At 36.0% G+C, this 18,400-nt stretch overlaps 1 protein-coding gene and 1 long non-coding RNA gene across 4 annotated transcripts; both read left to right on the forward strand.

Annotated features, from left to right (window-relative positions):
- The first annotated feature begins 5,612 nt into the window (after positions 1-5,612).
- On the forward strand, positions 5,613-9,354 carry LOC146915200 (uncharacterized). Of its 3 annotated transcripts, none has more exons than XR_015014503.1 (6): positions 5,613-6,381; positions 6,456-6,630; positions 7,276-7,330; positions 7,447-7,536; positions 7,619-8,355; positions 8,990-9,354. It is a non-coding gene; the product is annotated as an uncharacterized LOC146915200 (long non-coding RNA). The 3 variants fall into 3 exon arrangements; XR_015014504.1 differs by having other exon boundaries at positions 9,020-9,354; XR_015014502.1 differs by having other exon boundaries at positions 7,619-9,354.
- A 657-nt stretch (positions 9,355-10,011) lies between these two features.
- Positions 10,012-17,507, forward strand: LOC146915201 (uncharacterized). The gene is made up of 6 exons (XM_085721277.1): positions 10,012-10,033; positions 10,182-10,439; positions 13,659-13,810; positions 14,922-14,981; positions 15,450-16,467; positions 16,555-17,507. The coding sequence occupies exons 1-6, from the start codon at positions 10,012-10,014 to the stop codon at positions 17,505-17,507; spliced, it is 2,463 nt and encodes an 820-aa protein (XP_085577403.1).
- Positions 17,508-18,400: the final 893 nt, after the last annotated feature.

Below are 18,400 nucleotides of genomic sequence, written 5' to 3' on the forward strand. Positions count from 1 at the left end.
GATGCTTGTAAGCTTGGTTATCAAGTGCAAAACATTAGGTGAGTTCCATAGCTAGTAATCCTTACCTTTGGGATTGTGTTACGATTTGTTAGAATAATATGAAAACTTAGGGTTTTTATAAGTAAGTTAGTTGCCCATTTCTTGCATTGCTTACCAAACTTGTCAATACTTGCCATATGAGTGTTTTACAAGTAATTTATGATCAAATATGTTCCAATATACTTAGAGACACTTAGTTTGAGGTTTTTGGGTCAAAAATACCATTTTTGAGGGTTTTGGACTGTCACAACTCGCCACGGCGAGCTAGTACTTGCCACAGCGAGCAGAAGCAACAGAGCACGTGATTTGCTCGCATCCTACTCGCCATGGCAAGTAGGTACTCGCCTCCCAAGTGAAGTTCCTCGCCATGGCGAGCAGGCTGTGTGGTCACACACGGTTCGCTCGCTTCCGGCGGCTTTGCCATCTTTTCGAACGATTTTCTTTGAGCAATCTTTTATAGAAGTAAACCCCTCAAACCAAGGTCCTATTTGATAATATTTATCAAAGTTTTCTTGAGAAAGAAGCAAGTATTTGACAAGTTAATATAGCATGGCAAACGAGAGAAAATACGATAAGAATCGGGTAGAAAGTTAATCATTCGGGAAGGGAATGAAAGTAGATCCTTGACATAGCTTGTCAAGAACTAGAATAGTTAGAAAGAAATAGAATGCTATACATTAGTAATATGCTTGATAATACGCGAAGTGATTTAGAATAGTATCTTCGTATAGGAGTTAAGTGTCATACGAGTATGGCAAGACGTGAATCGATTAGATATCTATTCACGAAGTAGGTTAAGTAAGCATATAGTTACCTCTAGTGGGATTGTTTAAGGATCCGAGGTAAAAGAGATAGTAGGATTAGGTTTGACCTTCATACATGCATAAGACAAAGATTTTGTTAAAGATGTGGTGCGATTAATATCATATTCACAAGAAAGTTAAAGCAAGTTTTAAGATAAGAATCATATATGGTCAAGACCATTAACTAAGAGTAGTTGTCGTGTCTCTTGTAATCCTTCCTAGGATGGATTCAAGGGCGTTCTCCGAGGGGGACGGGCAAGCCGTAAGGGACCCGCACACCACTGAGGGAGTCTGGTACGCCATAGCTAGGCATTTTAAAGGTAGCAAGGGATTAACTTCCGAGGTTACTCCACTCGGGACTAATCCGTAAAATGAACTCAGATAATATTTGTTTGTTACACGCTAACATAATAAATGAATATGACCATGCATATTGTTCAAACATTTATATGTCATGTCATAGAGCCTTGACGTAGATCGTCAAGAACTAGTAAGTTAGCAAGAATCACTTTTGTGAAAAGAGATGATATGTTGTTAGATACATCGTATTCAAGCAAGTAGAAGTAAGTAAAGAAAGATATGCCGATGACGATCTTAGGTTTCCCCTAATCGTCCGGTCTAGAACCGTGTCATAATTATGATATGCGTAGGCCTCGATAGCGTATTTTGGCATCGCGGTTTTAGATTCCCCTTGACCGCCATGACACGTATAGAAGAGAAGCCTATAACAAGTTAAGATGAGGCTATGACGGCCCTAGTATGCACGACCGTCTAGAAAAGCAAGTCCCCACACACGTATAATTAACCGGCAGGTTGTATTGTAGACACGAGGTGACCGTAGGTTTCCCCCAAGGTTACCTTTAGCCTAGGATTAGGTGGAACTCACTGAGACATTATGTCTCATCCCAATCCTTATTTGTTTCAGATATCAGGATGGTTTAGCAAGCTAGTAGCCGGATGGATGTTTCAGCAAGTGTTCGTTTGTACCAGCTGCAGCATTATATGGAAATTCAAAGATGCCTTTATCATATTTTGGAAAAGTTGAGTTATGATCTTATTGTACGAACGTATTTGTTGTATACGATATTCATTCGAAGTTTTTATGTTGTAAATTTTTTTAATGTATCCAGTACTAAACTAACGCACATGCTAGACTTTCTAGATGCGTCTAGTATGGGTGTCACATTTGGTATCAGAGCAGGTCGATTCAGACCGTGTCTTTGGCCATTAAGTTACAACAAAGGCTGCGGGACCATTGGGTTCTGGGTAAATGTTTTAGTTGTTGTTGCTAGTTGAGCCTGATCAACTCAATTTAACATTCGATGATTAGAACGAATGCCTGAGAGCTGAATAGGACCCTGGAGGAGCGAAGTATGTGATGAAGATGCACTGGAAAGTGTGAACCCAGAAGTAAGAACTCGGAATGAATATTAGTAAGAAGTTGATCGTGCCAGTAGGTGGCCGATGAACTAAGCAAGTAAGAGTATGAATCCTCCGGGAAGGTAAGGCAATGTTAAGAAGGGACGTTTCGACAGTGTTGGGTAAGTGTCATTGATACTTCGTATACCCGTAAGTAAAGAGTTCGAAATATATTAGTAGGATCTGAAGCTTCAGTAAGGGTTGTTGTTGGAACGGGTTTGAAGTATAGAAGGATTTGTAAGTTCAGAGTGGACAAGGTTCTAGTGTTCGGGAAGTTGCATTACGCGGCAATGTAATGAGGTAAGCTACTCGTAGTGGAAGGAGCTAAGGATTTAAGTGGAGGTGTTATGTTATCAGGACTAAAGCATTGATTTCCAATGTATCGAGAATTGTATTGTATTATGTTGATGCTTGCCGTGCATATATTATAGAATATTTTATGATGTTGGGAATGATTGATATGCATTGGGTTACTTGAGAAATAAGAATTTTCATGCAAAGTATATTTTTAAGAAAATTGAGCCGAAGAAACTCGCCAATAGCAAACCTGGGGCGAAATTTTCTGTTTTTCCAGAACCTGTCAGTTCGTCTCTAGGATCTGCAGTGACTATTGGAGAGTTATCTTCATAATCTGTTATGCGACAAAAACTTTTATGACATCAAGTGACGAATGCATATCACACCCTGAGGTTTTGAAAGGAAAATGGCATGAGCAATCATTAACGAAATCGATTCGGTTCAAGGTAACTTAGGAAGTTAATGTAACAAGAGATAAGAAGGAGCTTAGGCTAAGAGTTCAGAGGTTCCGGTATTTATTATGGATGTGAAGACATGAAGTAAGGAGTTAAAGTAGTGTGAAATCACAAGGTTCTCGGTTTTTGCTGAGTTATGAGTACCCCTCGAATCTATGTCTTGCTTGATTGACTAGCTAGGGCTCGTTAGGATGTTGAATCATAAAGTTTACATGATTTTAGAAAGATATACGCATATGGGTGATTGAAGTTGGCATTTTTGAAATTTAAAATGAAAAATTTGTAGGTACCGGTCTGTTGCGACTCACGTTGAATGGGCTAAAATCACTAGAGCCAAGATTAATAGCACGAATGTGTTGTCAACTTGTTATGTGATTTTAGAGTAACGACTGGGGCCTACGTTCAGTATGTTTTTATAAATAACGATATTGAGAAAAATCATCAACGCCAATGACCCGTGTGCTAATTCATGAAGTTCTTTTTTTAAAAAGAAAAACTAACGAGCAAGCATAGAAATGGTTAAGCAAAACCTAGTATGCGAGAATGCGAAGATGCAATGTTAGATGTTCAAGGAAGGTATGCCTGAGAACAAGATGAGAAACCGTGGGAAGTTGTAAGAACGATTCATCGAATAGTAGATATGTGGTAGCAAGGATGTGCGCTATAAGTCAAGATTGCTCATGAACAAGCGTAGTTATGGCATTGCTATGTCAAGAGGTAAGTTTACCTTAAGATTTAACCTTACAAGCAAAGGGGTAGCGCAGAGTTATAGAGTTGTTTGCAACATAAGAAAACCTTGAGAAGAGTTTAGGAAGATAGTAAGGTAATGGTAGAAGAAGAGCGAAGTTCACTCGTCTCAACGGATTAGAGTACTGGGTTAAGTCAACCGGTGGGAATCAGAGTAGCGTAACTGAAGATAATCAATAAATTTCTATCTATACTTATAAATGATTATTATAGTTTTTTATTTACAGAAATTTCGATTTTTATTGTTTTTATTATAGATTTTTTTATTATAGAAATCATTAAAAAAGTATTGATTTCTATAATCCTAATGTGCATTAAACCAGAATTAAAAAAGATATTTTATCAAAAGATAAAAAATGACAATTGGATATTTAAATGTTTGAGTTTTAATAAGAAAAATAATACATAATAAAAGAGAGTACAACGCGTTGTCTAACTCATATTATACAATGCAATACATCTCCTTCTCCTGAAAAATAAAATAAAAATATACATGTTTTTTTGTCCTAAAAAAATAACCTTTTTTTTTTAAGTAAAAGTGGGATGAGCACTTTCAACATGTCATTGTTTTTTAATGAACTGAAGAGAGTTTCATTGATGAGGGAAATAAAATCAATCAATAGTAAATGACCATTAACATAGGAAATATAATCATTTAATTCCTTCGTCGTTTGTAAGAAAAATCATTCAATAAAAAAAATTAAGCAAACATAAGTTTATGATCGTCATGGGTATAAAAATTTTATTATGGATGATGATACCTATTTAAAAAGAAATTAAGCAAACATGCTTCAGCATCCATGCCTACAGGTGTTCACGGGATGAGTCGGTTTTCATTGTAATCTATTACCCGATGCAATCAAGTTTCATTAGGTTGGATCAATAAATAAGTACACGTAACTTTTTTAAAAAAATCTTAAAAATATATATAATTAAATGACATTCTATATTATAAAAATTTCAAGACTTGGACTAGATTCTACTAATTAAAATTTGAACACTTGAATTTAATTGAAACACTTGAAATCTATATGACATGGACCGAGTATATAATAGTGTGAACACTGGGTTAATATGTAGAAGAAACGCGTTGTATAGCTTAAATACAATGTTAAATGAGCAAGAATGGATACATCGCTGCCTGAATGCAGTAAAAAATAAGCAAGGGTCTCCACATCTTTGTGAATGAGTATGGGTAAAGAAGTTAGTTAATGAGAGTATGATGTGTTTTAGAACATGGAAATAGTTGACGCTATGACTAAAATGAAGATTAATTTTATGTGCCAACAAAAAACTATGTGGGTAGGTGAAAAGGCGAAATAATTTGATAGTTCAAGATTTAAGCATCGATAAACTGGAAAAGTTAGATCGAGAAATGGTGTAGGCATTATTGTGGATAAGGAATTGAAAAAAGGATGTTGTGGATTTAAAGAGGATGTGAGATTTGATTGTATCCCACAAATTTTTCGTTTAATAAGACATCTTTATTTTTTATCTTTTTTAAAGGAAATAAGACATCTTTAATGTTATGAGTGTTTACTCACCTTAGGTAGGTTTGGAAGAATATTCTAGAGTTAAATTTTGGAAGGATTTGAAAGGTTTAAATCAAGATATACCACAAGGAGAAAATGTTTTTCTAGGAGGGGATCTAAATAGGCATGTAAGGAGTGTTTAATAAGTTTTAAAGGCGTGAATGAGGGTATAGCCTCGGGGACATAAATGCATAGGGTAAATCCATTCTAGATTTTTTGTTGTTTTTTAATCTTACTTTAGGAAAATAAAAAGGAAATTTATTACATACAATATTGGGATTTCATGTTCTCAAATAGATTTATTTCTTATTAGGAATTATGCACTACTAGAAAAACACGATTTAGGGACGGATTTTAGGGAGGGAAAACAATCCCTCACTAATAGTGACGGATTTAGGGACGGATTTCCGTAATTTCCACGAAAGTTGAGCTGCCAAACATTAGCAACGGAATTGTCTAGATATCCGTCACAAAAAGTCCCTCACTAAACTTCCGTGACTAAATCCCTCACTAAATTCTTTAGCTGAATGTTTGTGACGGAATTTGACATGGATTTTATCCCTATCTAATGTATCCCTCACTAAAATCCTCACTAATATCAATTGCATATCTCTATCTAATGTATCCCTCACTAAAAACCTCACTAAATTCATTAGCCAAAACTGAATTACTTCCCCCTCATTTATTTTCACGTTTTGGTTTCCCTCCTCTCATACCAAAATATTCCCCCTCTTTTTTTTGGCTCACAAACCTCAAAATAATTATCCCCAAAATTTTCCATTAAAAAAAAAAATTATCCCCCAAATTTTATACTCACAAACCCAAATATTCATCTTCAAAACTTCTCACTCCTAAAAATTCAAGATGAACCCAAACCCTAAAATAAAATTAACCCAAAATTTTCCCCAAACTCACAATCACTCTCTCAATCGCAAGCTTCTCATTCACTCTCTCGGAATCGCAAGCTTCTCACTGAACAACTCTTTCCTTCTTAGTCCCTGAATCGCTCTCTCAACCTCTCTCATCTTCTCAGTTGGAACCCTTCTTTCCTTCTCAGTTGGAATCGCAAGCTCTTCTCAGTTGGAATCGGTCAGTTTCAGATTTCTTCTTTGTTAATTGAAATTTCTTCCCATTCTTTACTAATTTATGTGTTTAATTTGTAGATTCTTCTTAATTTGAAGCTGAATTTCTCCTAAAATCTGAAGCTGAATTTGAACCCAAATTTACGGTGCTCATGCTCTCACAGCACAGATCTTCACTGAATCTCACTCCCAAAATCGAATCTTCTTCCTTCTCCCAAAATCCTTTGTCAAATCTTCAGTGAATCTCAGACTGACGGTAACATCTCTCTCAATCTCAGAATTTATTTATTATTTATTTTATTTTTAATAGTTTTTTTATAGTTTTTCTCTTTAGTGAAGTTGATGTTGGTGATACTTGTATTTCTGATGTTGTTTTAATTTATATATTTATTGTTATTTTCATCATGACCTTACTTGAAGTGGCACTTGGATTTTGGGTTCGAAATTTGTTGTTATGTGATATGGTGTTGATACAATTTAGAGCAGGGTGCTGTACATGATCTAGGCAATTTAATTTGAAGAAATCGTCAAATTTGTACTTGGTTAAGCTTTTATGACTTACCTGATTTTCTGTTTTTCTATTTTATGACTTACCTGATCTGTTTTATGACTTACCTGATTTTTCTCTGCCTGATCTAGACAATTTAATTTGAAGAAATCGTCAAATTTTTTGTTATGGTGTTGTACCTGATTTTCTGTTTGCATATATATATATATATATATATATATATATATATATATATATATATATATATATATATATATATATATATATGGCATATATGATGACTACAATACCAATTTATTAGTGAAGAAAACATTTGTTAGTGAAGATGATGTTCTTCAAGGCATAGATCATTTTTCTTCGTTATAATGTAAATAAGCATCCATTTGTTGACAGGACAAAATTGGTGCATGGTTTACTTTCTGGGAAATACTCTGTTCCGGCATTTAAGGTATGTATGTCTCCATAGCGTAGTAAATTCATCTGAAAATTTATATTGTGCCTTTGCAAAATTTAATGTACTTCATGCTTCTGCATATATTTATTCTCTAATTTCCCTTATGACAGTCATTACGAAAAATGAATCACTCAAATGTCGTGAAGCTGAAGGAAGTTATTCGAGAAAGTGACATTCTGTACCTTGTTTTTGAGTACATGGTGAGCGACTGGATTTTATGGCATACTGGTGGCTGTTTTGAAGTCTAATACTAACTGTTTTAGGTCAATTTTGGATATGCAGGAATACAATCTCTACCAACTTATGAAAAAAAGGGAAAAGCTGTTTTCTGATGATGAAGTTAGAAATTTGTGTAGGGCACCGTGTGATGTATATTAATGACATGTATTAATGACCCATGGTCAGGTATCGTGCTCCTAAAGTCCTGCTTCAGTCCTCCCTTTATAGTTCCAAAGTTGGTAAGTGTCTGATAATGAATAATTGCACATAAAAAATTATGATCTTGATTATCGCATTGCTTATAGTGATGATGAGTACCATACTAAAAAGAAAATTTGGCTACATCAACTACGACTGCTGTAAGATTTCTGCCTCTTTGATGACTGTTGAATTTGTATATATTGATTAAGCTGATCTGGAAGAAACGTGTTTCTTATGCATTTTATTTGCCCAACTTATAGGGCTATTATGAAGTAGGAAAATTGCATGTATTACACTTGAATAAATGCTTTTTACCTTATTGAGAAAATGAATTGACCCCTCTTAATCATCTTTCGATGAAACGAGGCTGCTGTGTTTTTTCTGCTGCTGGTGTGAGTGTTTTCTCTGTGCAGGGAGGTGCTGACAGCATTTGGGGCCTGTTTTCCATGACTGTTTTTTAAGCCTAGTGGACTGTGTGTTGGACTGTGTGTGTTGTGTGTGTTTTTGTGCTGTTTTTAGGACATTGAGGTGTTTGAATAGCAGCAGTTTCAGACCTGTTATTTATCATTCAAATTTTACATGATATGGAGGATATTGCTGTAAGTTATTACTTCATGACCTTATTGAACTTGATGAATATTTAGTCTATTTTTAAAGTAGTTGAACTATGATATGGAGGTTCTGCACTGATGCTAATTGTTAAGAACTGATACTATTTTTAATTGTTTTAATAGTTCTGCACTGAAATAATTGTTCACTGATGCTATTTTTATGGAGGTTATGCACTAGTGCTAATTGTTCAGCACATATTAAGAAATAATATAAATGTACCTATGACTTAGACAGAGCACTACCATTTCAATTTTCTTTTTTTTTTCTTCCATACCAATCCTAACTCCACTTGATTATTTTTTTGACATAAAGAACTACATATGAAACTATGTCCATATTTAAGAAGCAGATTGAGAAAAATAATGAATTGTCTTGACAGGAAGATATATTAGAATGTTAGTTTGTTTGATGCTTCTAGAAAACTGATATAGGCAAGCAGTGAACACATCATAAGTTTTTAGGACAGCATACCGGGTAAAAATCAACAACATTGTTTTTAGATAAGGTTTTAGGCAAACATTTCATATAGTTATCAGGTGACAAAGTACTGTGTTTAAGACCAGGGGAGAATAGTTATCAAAATATTTCATATACTTACTTCGAATTATTCATGTATTGAAGGCTCATGAGGAGTTGATTCGTGCATCGCAGGAAGATTCACGTTTTCTTAGGGAGCAAATGACTAAATTGATGGAAATGGTTTCTCAAGGTCATCCACCTCCACCTCCACCTCCATCTACTTGATATATAGATATATAATATGTATAATATATGGTTATTTTGATAGCTTGGTTGCAAACTTAGTTAATGTGCTACTTCTAGTATCGTTAAAAATGTTTAGCGTTTATTATGAAACTGATTTTTGAGAGTTTCCTTGTGACTCTATGTATTTTGAGAGTTGAACAATGGTTGTAAACTTATTGAGATTTTCCTTATGACTTTTATGGTGATGAATGTATGTGTTGGGTATGAAGACAATTTATCAAGTGTTTTTTGTTGTATATTTATAATGTCCAACAAGTTCAATATGGTTTAATATAGTAAATGCATATACAATATTAATATAATTAATTAATGAAATATGGTTTGAAATGGAACATTTATATTTTGATGTAAATTTCTCTTTGAATTAGTGAGGGAATTCAATTTCCTCACAATTTGTGCCTTCAAAATTTGAAAGGGAAAACCAATCCGTCATTAATTAGTGACGGAAATAATGGTAAAAAATGATGGAATAGTCCCTCACTATTAGAGAGGGAACAAGAATCCCTCACTAATTACTGACGGATTTGTCCAATTTTTAGGATATTTCTGGTTCATATTTAGTGACGGATTTAAATAATTAGTGAGGGATTGTATCCGTGTCAATTAGTGACGGAAACCAAAATCCCTCACTAATATTTAGCAAGGCCAATATTCTTAAGGGATTACCGGTCGTCACTAAATCCGTCCCTAAATTAGCTTGTGAGGGAATTATGGCAGTTTAGTGACGGATTTCTACCCTCTCTAAAATTGATTTTTCTAGTAGTGATGACAGAAATATTTGTTTGAATTTAAAGTTTTACATGGAGAGAGTTTATTTATCCAACATATAGTATTGGTTATGGATGTAAGGGTTAAGATAAGAGCGGAGATGCGAGGCCATGATTGGGATACAAGGATCAAGTAAGGGTTACTAACTCTACGATACCATTCAACATTTTCTACATTTTTTAGGCTGATATGTTTAAATATAAAGGATTCTCTTCAACGTGCACACATATGCATGCAAAGGTGTTAATATTAATTTTGCGACTTTACATTTAATATGCAGATCTGTGTATCGGTGACGATGACTTGAAGAACCTTTGTTTGCTTCGGGAAAACGGACAGTCGCTTACTGATTTCAAATCTATGCTCAGGCCAAACGCAGCAGACATGCCAACTTTCACAAACAAGCTTATCGTTCATGGGCTAAACTACAACAAAGATGAATTGGAAAAGACACACGATGATATGTTACTGATGCTGATTGATGAACAAAGATGTGTGCATGACAAGATTATGGAGTTTGTTGGTTCTGACGACGATGGTTTCTTTTTCTTATATGGTTACGATGGTACTGGAAAAACCTTTATATGAAAAACATTGTCGGCTGCTGTTAGATCGAAGAGGTTAATTGTATTGAATGTTGCATCCAACGGTATAGTGCCTCTTCTATAAATAGTTGGAAGAACCTCACACTCGATGCTGACAGTCCCTAACAAGATTAATGAGGCATCATCGCTTACGATGGAAAAGGATAGTCCTAGGGCAGACATGGTGCATGCTGCAAAGTTGATAATTTGGGATGAGGCTCCAATGATGCACTGATGGTGTTTTGAGGCAGTTGATCGATCAATGCGTGATATCATGTCCAAGAATGATCCCCTAAACGAGTTTAGACCTTTTGGTGGAATGACAGTAATTTTAGGTGGTGATTTCAGGCAGATATTACATGTTGTCCGAAAAGGAAAGAGGCAGGATATTGTTGATGCCTCAATCAATTCATCAAAGATATGGGCTTATTGTAATGTGTTGAGGCTTACTATTAATATGAGATTGGGTGCATCTTCGGTACCTGCAGAGCAGGAAGAAGTTGCTAATTTTGGCAAGTGGATACTCTCAATTGGAGACGTCAACGACGCTTCAGATGAGAATGGTGAAATGAAGGTAGAAATTCCTGAAGATTTGCTCATATCGGACACAACAAATTCGTTGATGTCGCTTATAGACTTTGTGTATCCCGATTTGAATGATAACCTTGGTGACCCGCTAATTTTCCAAGAAAGGGAAATACCCGCGCCAATGCTTGATTTAGTTGAGCAAGTTAACGAATATATGATGTCACTTATTCCAAGTGAAGAGAAAGAGTATTTAAGCTCTGATTCTATTTGTCGGTCGGGTGAAAATTCTGATGTCCAAAGCGAGTGGTTCACAACGGAATTTTCTTAATGGTATTAAAAGCTCTGGAATTCCAAAGCACCGTTTGAAACTAAGGGTGGGATGTCCAGTTATGCTGATGAGAAACATCGATCAGGCCAATGGCCTGTGTAATGGTACGAGGCTGAAAGTTACACATCTAGGAAAGAGCACGATAGTTGCTACCATAATTACAGGAAAAAGGGCAGGTACTAGGGTATTCATTCCCAGTATGAATCTTATTCCGAGTGATCCAGGACTACCCTTCAAATTCAAGCGCAGACAATTTCCATTGACGCTTTGTTTTGAAATGACAATAAATAAAAGTTAGGGTCAATCTTTTTCTCGAGTGGGAGTTTATCATCCTAAGCCCGTGTTCACGCATGGGCAACTCTATGTCGCTGTCTCTCGAGTTACTTCTAGAAAAGGTTTGAAGCTGCTCATCTTGGATGAAGATAATAATGTTTGCAAGGAGACCACAAATATTGTGTATCGTGAAGTTTTTCAAAAACTACATGATCATTGGTTATGTTTTAGAATTGTTGTTGCTATAATTTAAAAAACTAAAGTTGTGTATTGATTGGAAGTCGTTTTTTTTAAATTTCTTTGTAAGGCGTACTGGTCATTACAGGACATGCAAATTCTATATAAGCAGATCCTCCTGCCTTTGACTTTTAATTGATGCAATTTTCAAGTATAACAATACGCGGAACTTTTTTTTTTTTTTTACATCGTTGTTACCCTAAAATACAATATTTACATTAGACCATTGGTTTTGTAAAAAATAAAAACAAATAACAATCGGCGTTTCTGTAACCCAAACTATATTTATAAACACCCGTAAAAAATTTAACGTTTGCATTTATAGACTAGGTGTATACATCTGACACTGACTATTATATAAAAAAAATATAAATTTTTTAGTTTTTATGATTAATATACATTACGTCAACAAATAATAATATACAGTACGTTGACGTATTTTTGCAAAAATATTACATATGCTAAGTTTAACAATGAGTACATCTTATACTACAAATAATTAGTATAAGTATAAATCCAAATACTTAAATCGTTATGTGCAATTTTTAGATATTTTAAAATATATACAAAATTAACAAAATTAAGATGATATTTTTTCCATATCAAATTTAAATTATAACCACACTTATAACTTTAAGATAACATAATATAAAATCTATACATTTGATAAAAAAAAAAAAATTATTTCCCATGCTTGGCACGGGTCACTATACTGGTTAAAACAAAGCACGTCAAATTATAGCAAAATAAGAAAGTGAACAAACATTATGAGGCCCTGGAAATTATTAGTCGTTTCTTTGTTAGTTAGAGAATCAAAATTATGATCCAAATAGTTATACGAGACCAAACAAACATTAATAAAGTGAACACAAAGAGATTTGAGATTTAATTTATATATGGATATAGTAAAGCATTCAGTTTCTCTTATATTGATCTTAGCAATAATTTCCCATAAATTTATGAACATACTAATTAACAATACTTTTCCAAAAACAGTACTTTATGAACATACTAAAGCACTCTATTGTTATTAATAGTCAATATGGTCTATAACAATCTTTCTCTTATCAATTAGCGTTGCAATCAACTTATTAATGGAAAGCTATTCTTTCTTCAAAAAAAATTAATGGAAAAATATTCCTTAATTCGAATGGACTAATTCATGAGTATAAACAAGTAAGAAATTGACATTGATAAAGAGAGTAAGAAATTGGCAATAGACTTAGTGTAGTAAGAAATTGGCAATAGACTTAGTGTAATAACCCGCTTATTAGGAACCGAGATAATATCTGGAAACGATAAAATGCACGCGTTAAGACAAGGGGTATTTTTGGAATTTCACGCTAAGTTGGTACTTAAGCATGTTGGTACCAACATCCTTCACAATTCTATCATCTTACTCTCTCTAGGGTTTCCATTGGTTTCTTTGCTCTCCCTTCTCTCTAGAAATTGTCACCACTACTCTTCACCAACAATTGATTCTTCACTCCCTCTTCTCTCAATCTTCCATCAAGATAGAAACTAAGTAAGGTTAGGGTTTGGCTATGTTTTTGGCAGCAAGCTTCACCAAACATCTTTCTCTCATCTAGAGTTTTGTTCCTTAAGTTGTGTTGTCCAAGTCTTGAGGTTGTGAGCATATTTCCAACTTGTTAAGGTGAGTTCTTAGTTAGTTCAAACCATGGGATCATGTGTGTTATGTTTGCAAGAAGACTATGAATTTTTCCTAGGGTTCACATAGTGATTTATTACCCCTATCTTTACCATGTTTGCTATACTTGTGTATACTTGTTCCATGACTATTTTTCAGGTGTTATAAGAGTATTAGAGTCACTATATGCCTTGGGATACTTGGATTTGAAGATTTTGGGTCAAAAACAACAAATATGCAGGTGTTGGACTGTCAGTACTCGCAACAGCGAGCAAGGAGCTCGCGATGCGAGCAGAATGGTAGAACTGGAGGTTTACTCGCCTCCTAGCTCGCCACTGCGAGTTGTTACTCGCCATTGCGAGTAAGTTCACTCGCGAGGCGAGTGAAACAGTGCCCAGTGCATTGTTTTTCTCGTCTCATCTCATTTGTCATACTTCGGTCCAGTTGGCTCGCATGCATTCTTTTCCATTGGTAAACTTCTTATATCAAGACCCTAAGGCATAGGTTTTCAAAATGATTTCATGATATAAGAAGCAAGTATTTGGCAAGTATGTTTAAGCATGGTAAACGAGAGAATAAGATGTACGTATCGGGTAGTAAGATAATCTTTTAAGGAAAGGGAAGAACTAGAACCTCGATATAGATATCGAGAACTAGACAGTCAAGCATATGTTCTATTATGTGCTAAGATACGAAGCGAATAGCTTAATATTCACAAGCAAGTTTAAGACAAGAATTAAGTGGTCAAGACCATTAAGAAAGTAAAGGTGTCGTGTCTTTTGTATTCCTTCCAAGGTTGGGTATGAAAGGTTCTCCAAGGGGAATGGGGTGAGCCGTAAGGGACCTGCACGTCACTAAGGGAGTCCGGTACGCCCTTGCTAGGCATTTTACCGGTAGTAAGGGATTAACTTCCGGGGTTACTCCACCCGGCACTAGTCCGTAAAATGAATTCAGATATTCTTGATTGTTCAACGCTAACCTCTAACTTAATGTTTGAACACTTATAATATGCTATGTATGTAATGCGATGTTTATTATATACAAGTTTAGAAGCAAGGTAAGATTAAGAAGTTATGCCGACAACGATCTTAGGTTTTCCCTAATCGTTCGGCTTAGTTTCATATCGTGATCATGTATTGTTAGGCCTTGATGTGTAAAGCGAATCTTGGTGTAGCGGTTTAGTTTCCCCTTAACCGCCATGACATGTATAGGAAGTTAGACCTATAACAAGTTAAGAAGAAACTATGACGGATCTAGTTAGCACAACCGTCTAGTCAAACAAGACCACACATGTATAATCAACCGGCAGGTTGTATTTTAGACACGTGGTAACCATAGGCTTTTCCCCAAGGTTACCACTAGCCTAGGGCTAGATAGAACTCACTGAGGCATTATGTCTCATTCCTCTCATTATTTGTTCAGGATCACAAGTTACTCGAGGTAAAGGTAAGGAAAAAGCTTTGGATTGACCGTGTGTTCGTGGTAACATACTTGAAGTTGGACTTAAGGATGCTTATGTATAATTATAAGACATGTTGTGTTGACTTATTGTAAACAAGTTTCATTTGGAAGATTAAGTGGTCTATGTAACATAAGACTTGGATGTTTTGTATCTAAATTCTCGACTTAATGTCGTTTCAGTATTATAAATATTAATGTATCCAATATCAGTTATAACGCACTTTTGAATATTCTAGACATTTTCAAATTAGGCGTTACAATTTGGTATCAGAGCAAGTCGATTCTGATCGTGCCTTGGGTGATTAATATTACAATCCAAGTAGTCGTTCTTGGTGTTTATGAAATTTGTCCTCGTTGTTATATTTAGTTGAAATTGATCACTTTGACATAAATATGACAATTAGAGTGAAAATGTCTGGAGCACGAAGGGGATGAGGCCGGCCAAGAGCTAATCAGAATGATGACGAGGATGTTAACCCTGGTGCTCAGATGTGGGCACAGATGATGCAACAGAATCAACAGATGATGCAAATGATGCAGCAGCAGATTCAGCAGAACGCTCAGTCCCAGCAGCAGTGGGCTGCCGTTATGCAACTAGGTCCTGGGGTGCATCAACAACATCCACCACCTCCAGTTGTGGGAAATCCAGCTTTCCGAGAGTACAATCGGAACGATCCCCCAGAGTTCGATGGTCGCGGTGAACCGCCAGAGGCTAAGAGGTGGATTAAGCATATGGAAAGGATTTTTCGTATGGCTGTTTGCACTGAAGAAGAGAAGGTTATCTTTGCGACTAATCAATTCTGTGGTCCGGCGGAAGATTGGTGGGAGACTGCTCGACGCCGCATGGTAAATAGTGGCATGGAGATAAACTGGGACAACTTCAAGCAAGTGATGTTAGAGAAGTATCTCTCAGTGACATACAAGGTCCATAAGGAGCAAGAATTTCTTCATATGAAGCCGGGCAGTATGTCGGTGACAGATTTCACCAAGAAGTTCAAAGAGTTGTCTCATTACTCTACTCACAATGAGTATGCAGGTAATGAGATGAGGAAGATGAATCAGTATAAGCATGCCTTGAGGGCTGAACTGTATGCTGTGGTCAGTGAGCAGAGTTTGACGAGTTTTGATGAGATGGTGCATAATAGCTTGGAAGCTGAGCGAGGTTTTGACAAAGCTGTTAAGGAGGGTACTACGTCTTTTGATAGGAGGAGGGGAAGTTTTGTTGATAGGCATCATGATAAGTTGAAACCAAAGGGGTCTCCTCAGAAAGGGAAGCCGACGGGTTCATCTAATCCTTTTGTAGCTTGTAGGAAATGTGGAAGGACCCATGCTGGGCAGTGCAAGATAGGTGACGATTCATGTTATGCTTGTGGTCAGAAAGGACACTTTATGGTAGATTGTCCAACTCGAGCTAACAAGGGCAAAGGTGTGAGTACCACAATGAGCAAAGGCAGGGTGTACTCATTGGATGGGAAGAAGGCACAAGCTAATGAAGACTTGATTGGTGGTACGTGCTATCTTGGTCAGAATCCTATTAATGTTTTATTTGATTGTGGTGCATCGTGTTCTTTCATTTCTTTTCAATGTGTGGAAGCTCTTCATTTATCTGTTTCATTATTAAATCCCCCTATGATGGTAACTACGGCCACCGACAGAGGAATTGTAGCAAATTATGTTCGTGAAAATTGTCCTATCACCGTATCTAGTAAGACTTATTACATAGACTTGGTATGTCTTCCGATGAAGCAACTTGATGTGATATTAGGGTGTGCAAAGAAAAGTATTTATATGCCAACTAGTAATACGGTGGAAGGAGTGGCCTTGTCAGAATTACTTAAGCACGCATATCAGATGGTTCAATTTATTTGTGCTCAAGATAAGGGTTTTTATGTTATGCTCACTGTGACTTCAGAGTCAGATTTAAGTCTCAGCGATATTCCAATTGTCAACGAGTACCTAGATGTCTTCTCAGCCGATATTACAAATTTACAACCAGAAAGGGAAATCGAGTTTTCAATTGATCTGATTCCAGGAGCGGAACCAGTGTCAGTAGCGCCGTATAGAATGTCTCCCTTGGAACTCAAGGAATTGAAATCCCAACTGGAAGAGCTTATTCAGAAGCATTTCATCAGGCCTAGTGTGTCACCATGGGGTGCACCAGTGTTGTTGGTCAAGAAGAAAGATGGTAGTATGAGACTGTGTATTGATTACCGCCAGTTGAATAAGGTAACTATCAAGAACAAGTATACTCTGCCAAGAATTGATGACCTACTTCATCAGCTTAAGGGAGCGTATGTGTTCTCAAAAATTGATCTCAGATTGGGTTATCATCAGATTCGTATCAAATCTTCATATGTGTCCAAAACGGCTTTCAAAACACGTTACGGGCACTATGAATTTTTGGTTATGCCTTTTGGTGTATCTAATGCTCCAGAAGTTTTTATGGATTATATGAATAGGATTTTTCAGCCATATCTAGATCAATTTGTCATTATTTTCATTGATGACATACTGGTTTATTCTAAGAATCCGCAGGAGCATACTTAGCATCTGAGGATAATGTTGGATATTCTTTGGGAGAAACAGTTATATGCAAAGTTCAGCAAGTGTCAGTTTTGGTTGACAAAAGTTAAGTTTATGGGTCATGTAATTTCTCAAGGAGGTGTGGCGGTTGATCAGTCGAAAGTAGAAGCTGTTCAAAATTGGACTAGACCGAAGAATGTTGCAGAAGTTCGAAGCTTTTTGGGATTAGCTGGTTATTATCGACGATTCATCATGAAGTTTTCCCAAATCGCTTTGCCTTTAACCCGACTCACAAGAAAGGAAGTGCCTTTTGTGTGGAATGAAGAATGTGAGAAGAGTTTCAGAACTCTGAAGAAGAAGTTAACTTAGGCACCAGTTTTAACTATTCCAGACCCAGATAAGAGGTATGTTGTCTTTTGTGATGCATCGTCTAAGGGACTCGGAGGAGTACTTATGCAATAAAACAATGTGATAGTTTATGCATCTAGACAACTCAAGACACATGAAGAAAACTATCCCACTCATGATTTGGAGTTAGCAACCATAGTTTTTGTTTTGAAGATATGGAGAAATCACTTGTATGGAGCACAATTTGAATTATTCAGTGATCATAAAAGTTTGAAGTATTTGTTTGATCAAAGGGATTTGAATATGAGACAAAGACGTTGGATGAAGTATCTAAAAGACTTCGACTTTGATTTGAAATACCATCTAGGAAAGGCCAATGTTGTAGCGGATGCTTTGAGTCGCAAGGCCATAGCTCAAGCTGAAGTTATGATGCACGTTTGTAAAATGTATGAGAAGGTTCGAGACCTTAACCTTGAAGCCACAGAGGATGTTGATGGTATATGGTTACACCAATTGGAAGTTTCATGCGATTTGCAGTTAAGAATCGTACAGGCACAAGGTGTGGATTT

Source organism: Medicago sativa, chromosome 6 (assembly GCF_051527215.1).
Source record: "Medicago sativa cultivar Bolivia chromosome 6, Bolivia_mono, whole genome shotgun sequence".
NCBI classification, from domain to species: Eukaryota; Viridiplantae; Streptophyta; class Magnoliopsida; order Fabales; family Fabaceae; genus Medicago; species Medicago sativa.

Bases quoted from the DNA above. Each gene is read 5' to 3' on its own strand.
- LOC146915201 (XM_085721277.1), top strand. From the start codon at position 10,012: ATGATTGGGATACAAGGATCAA. The intron at 13,811-14,921 runs GTTTACTCGCCT...TTATTTGTTCAG, and splicing joins GCAGAATGGTAGAACTGGAG to GATCACAAGTTACTCGAGGT. The intron at 14,982-15,449 runs GTAACATACTTG...CCTGGTGCTCAG, and splicing joins GGATTGACCGTGTGTTCGTG to ATGTGGGCACAGATGATGCA.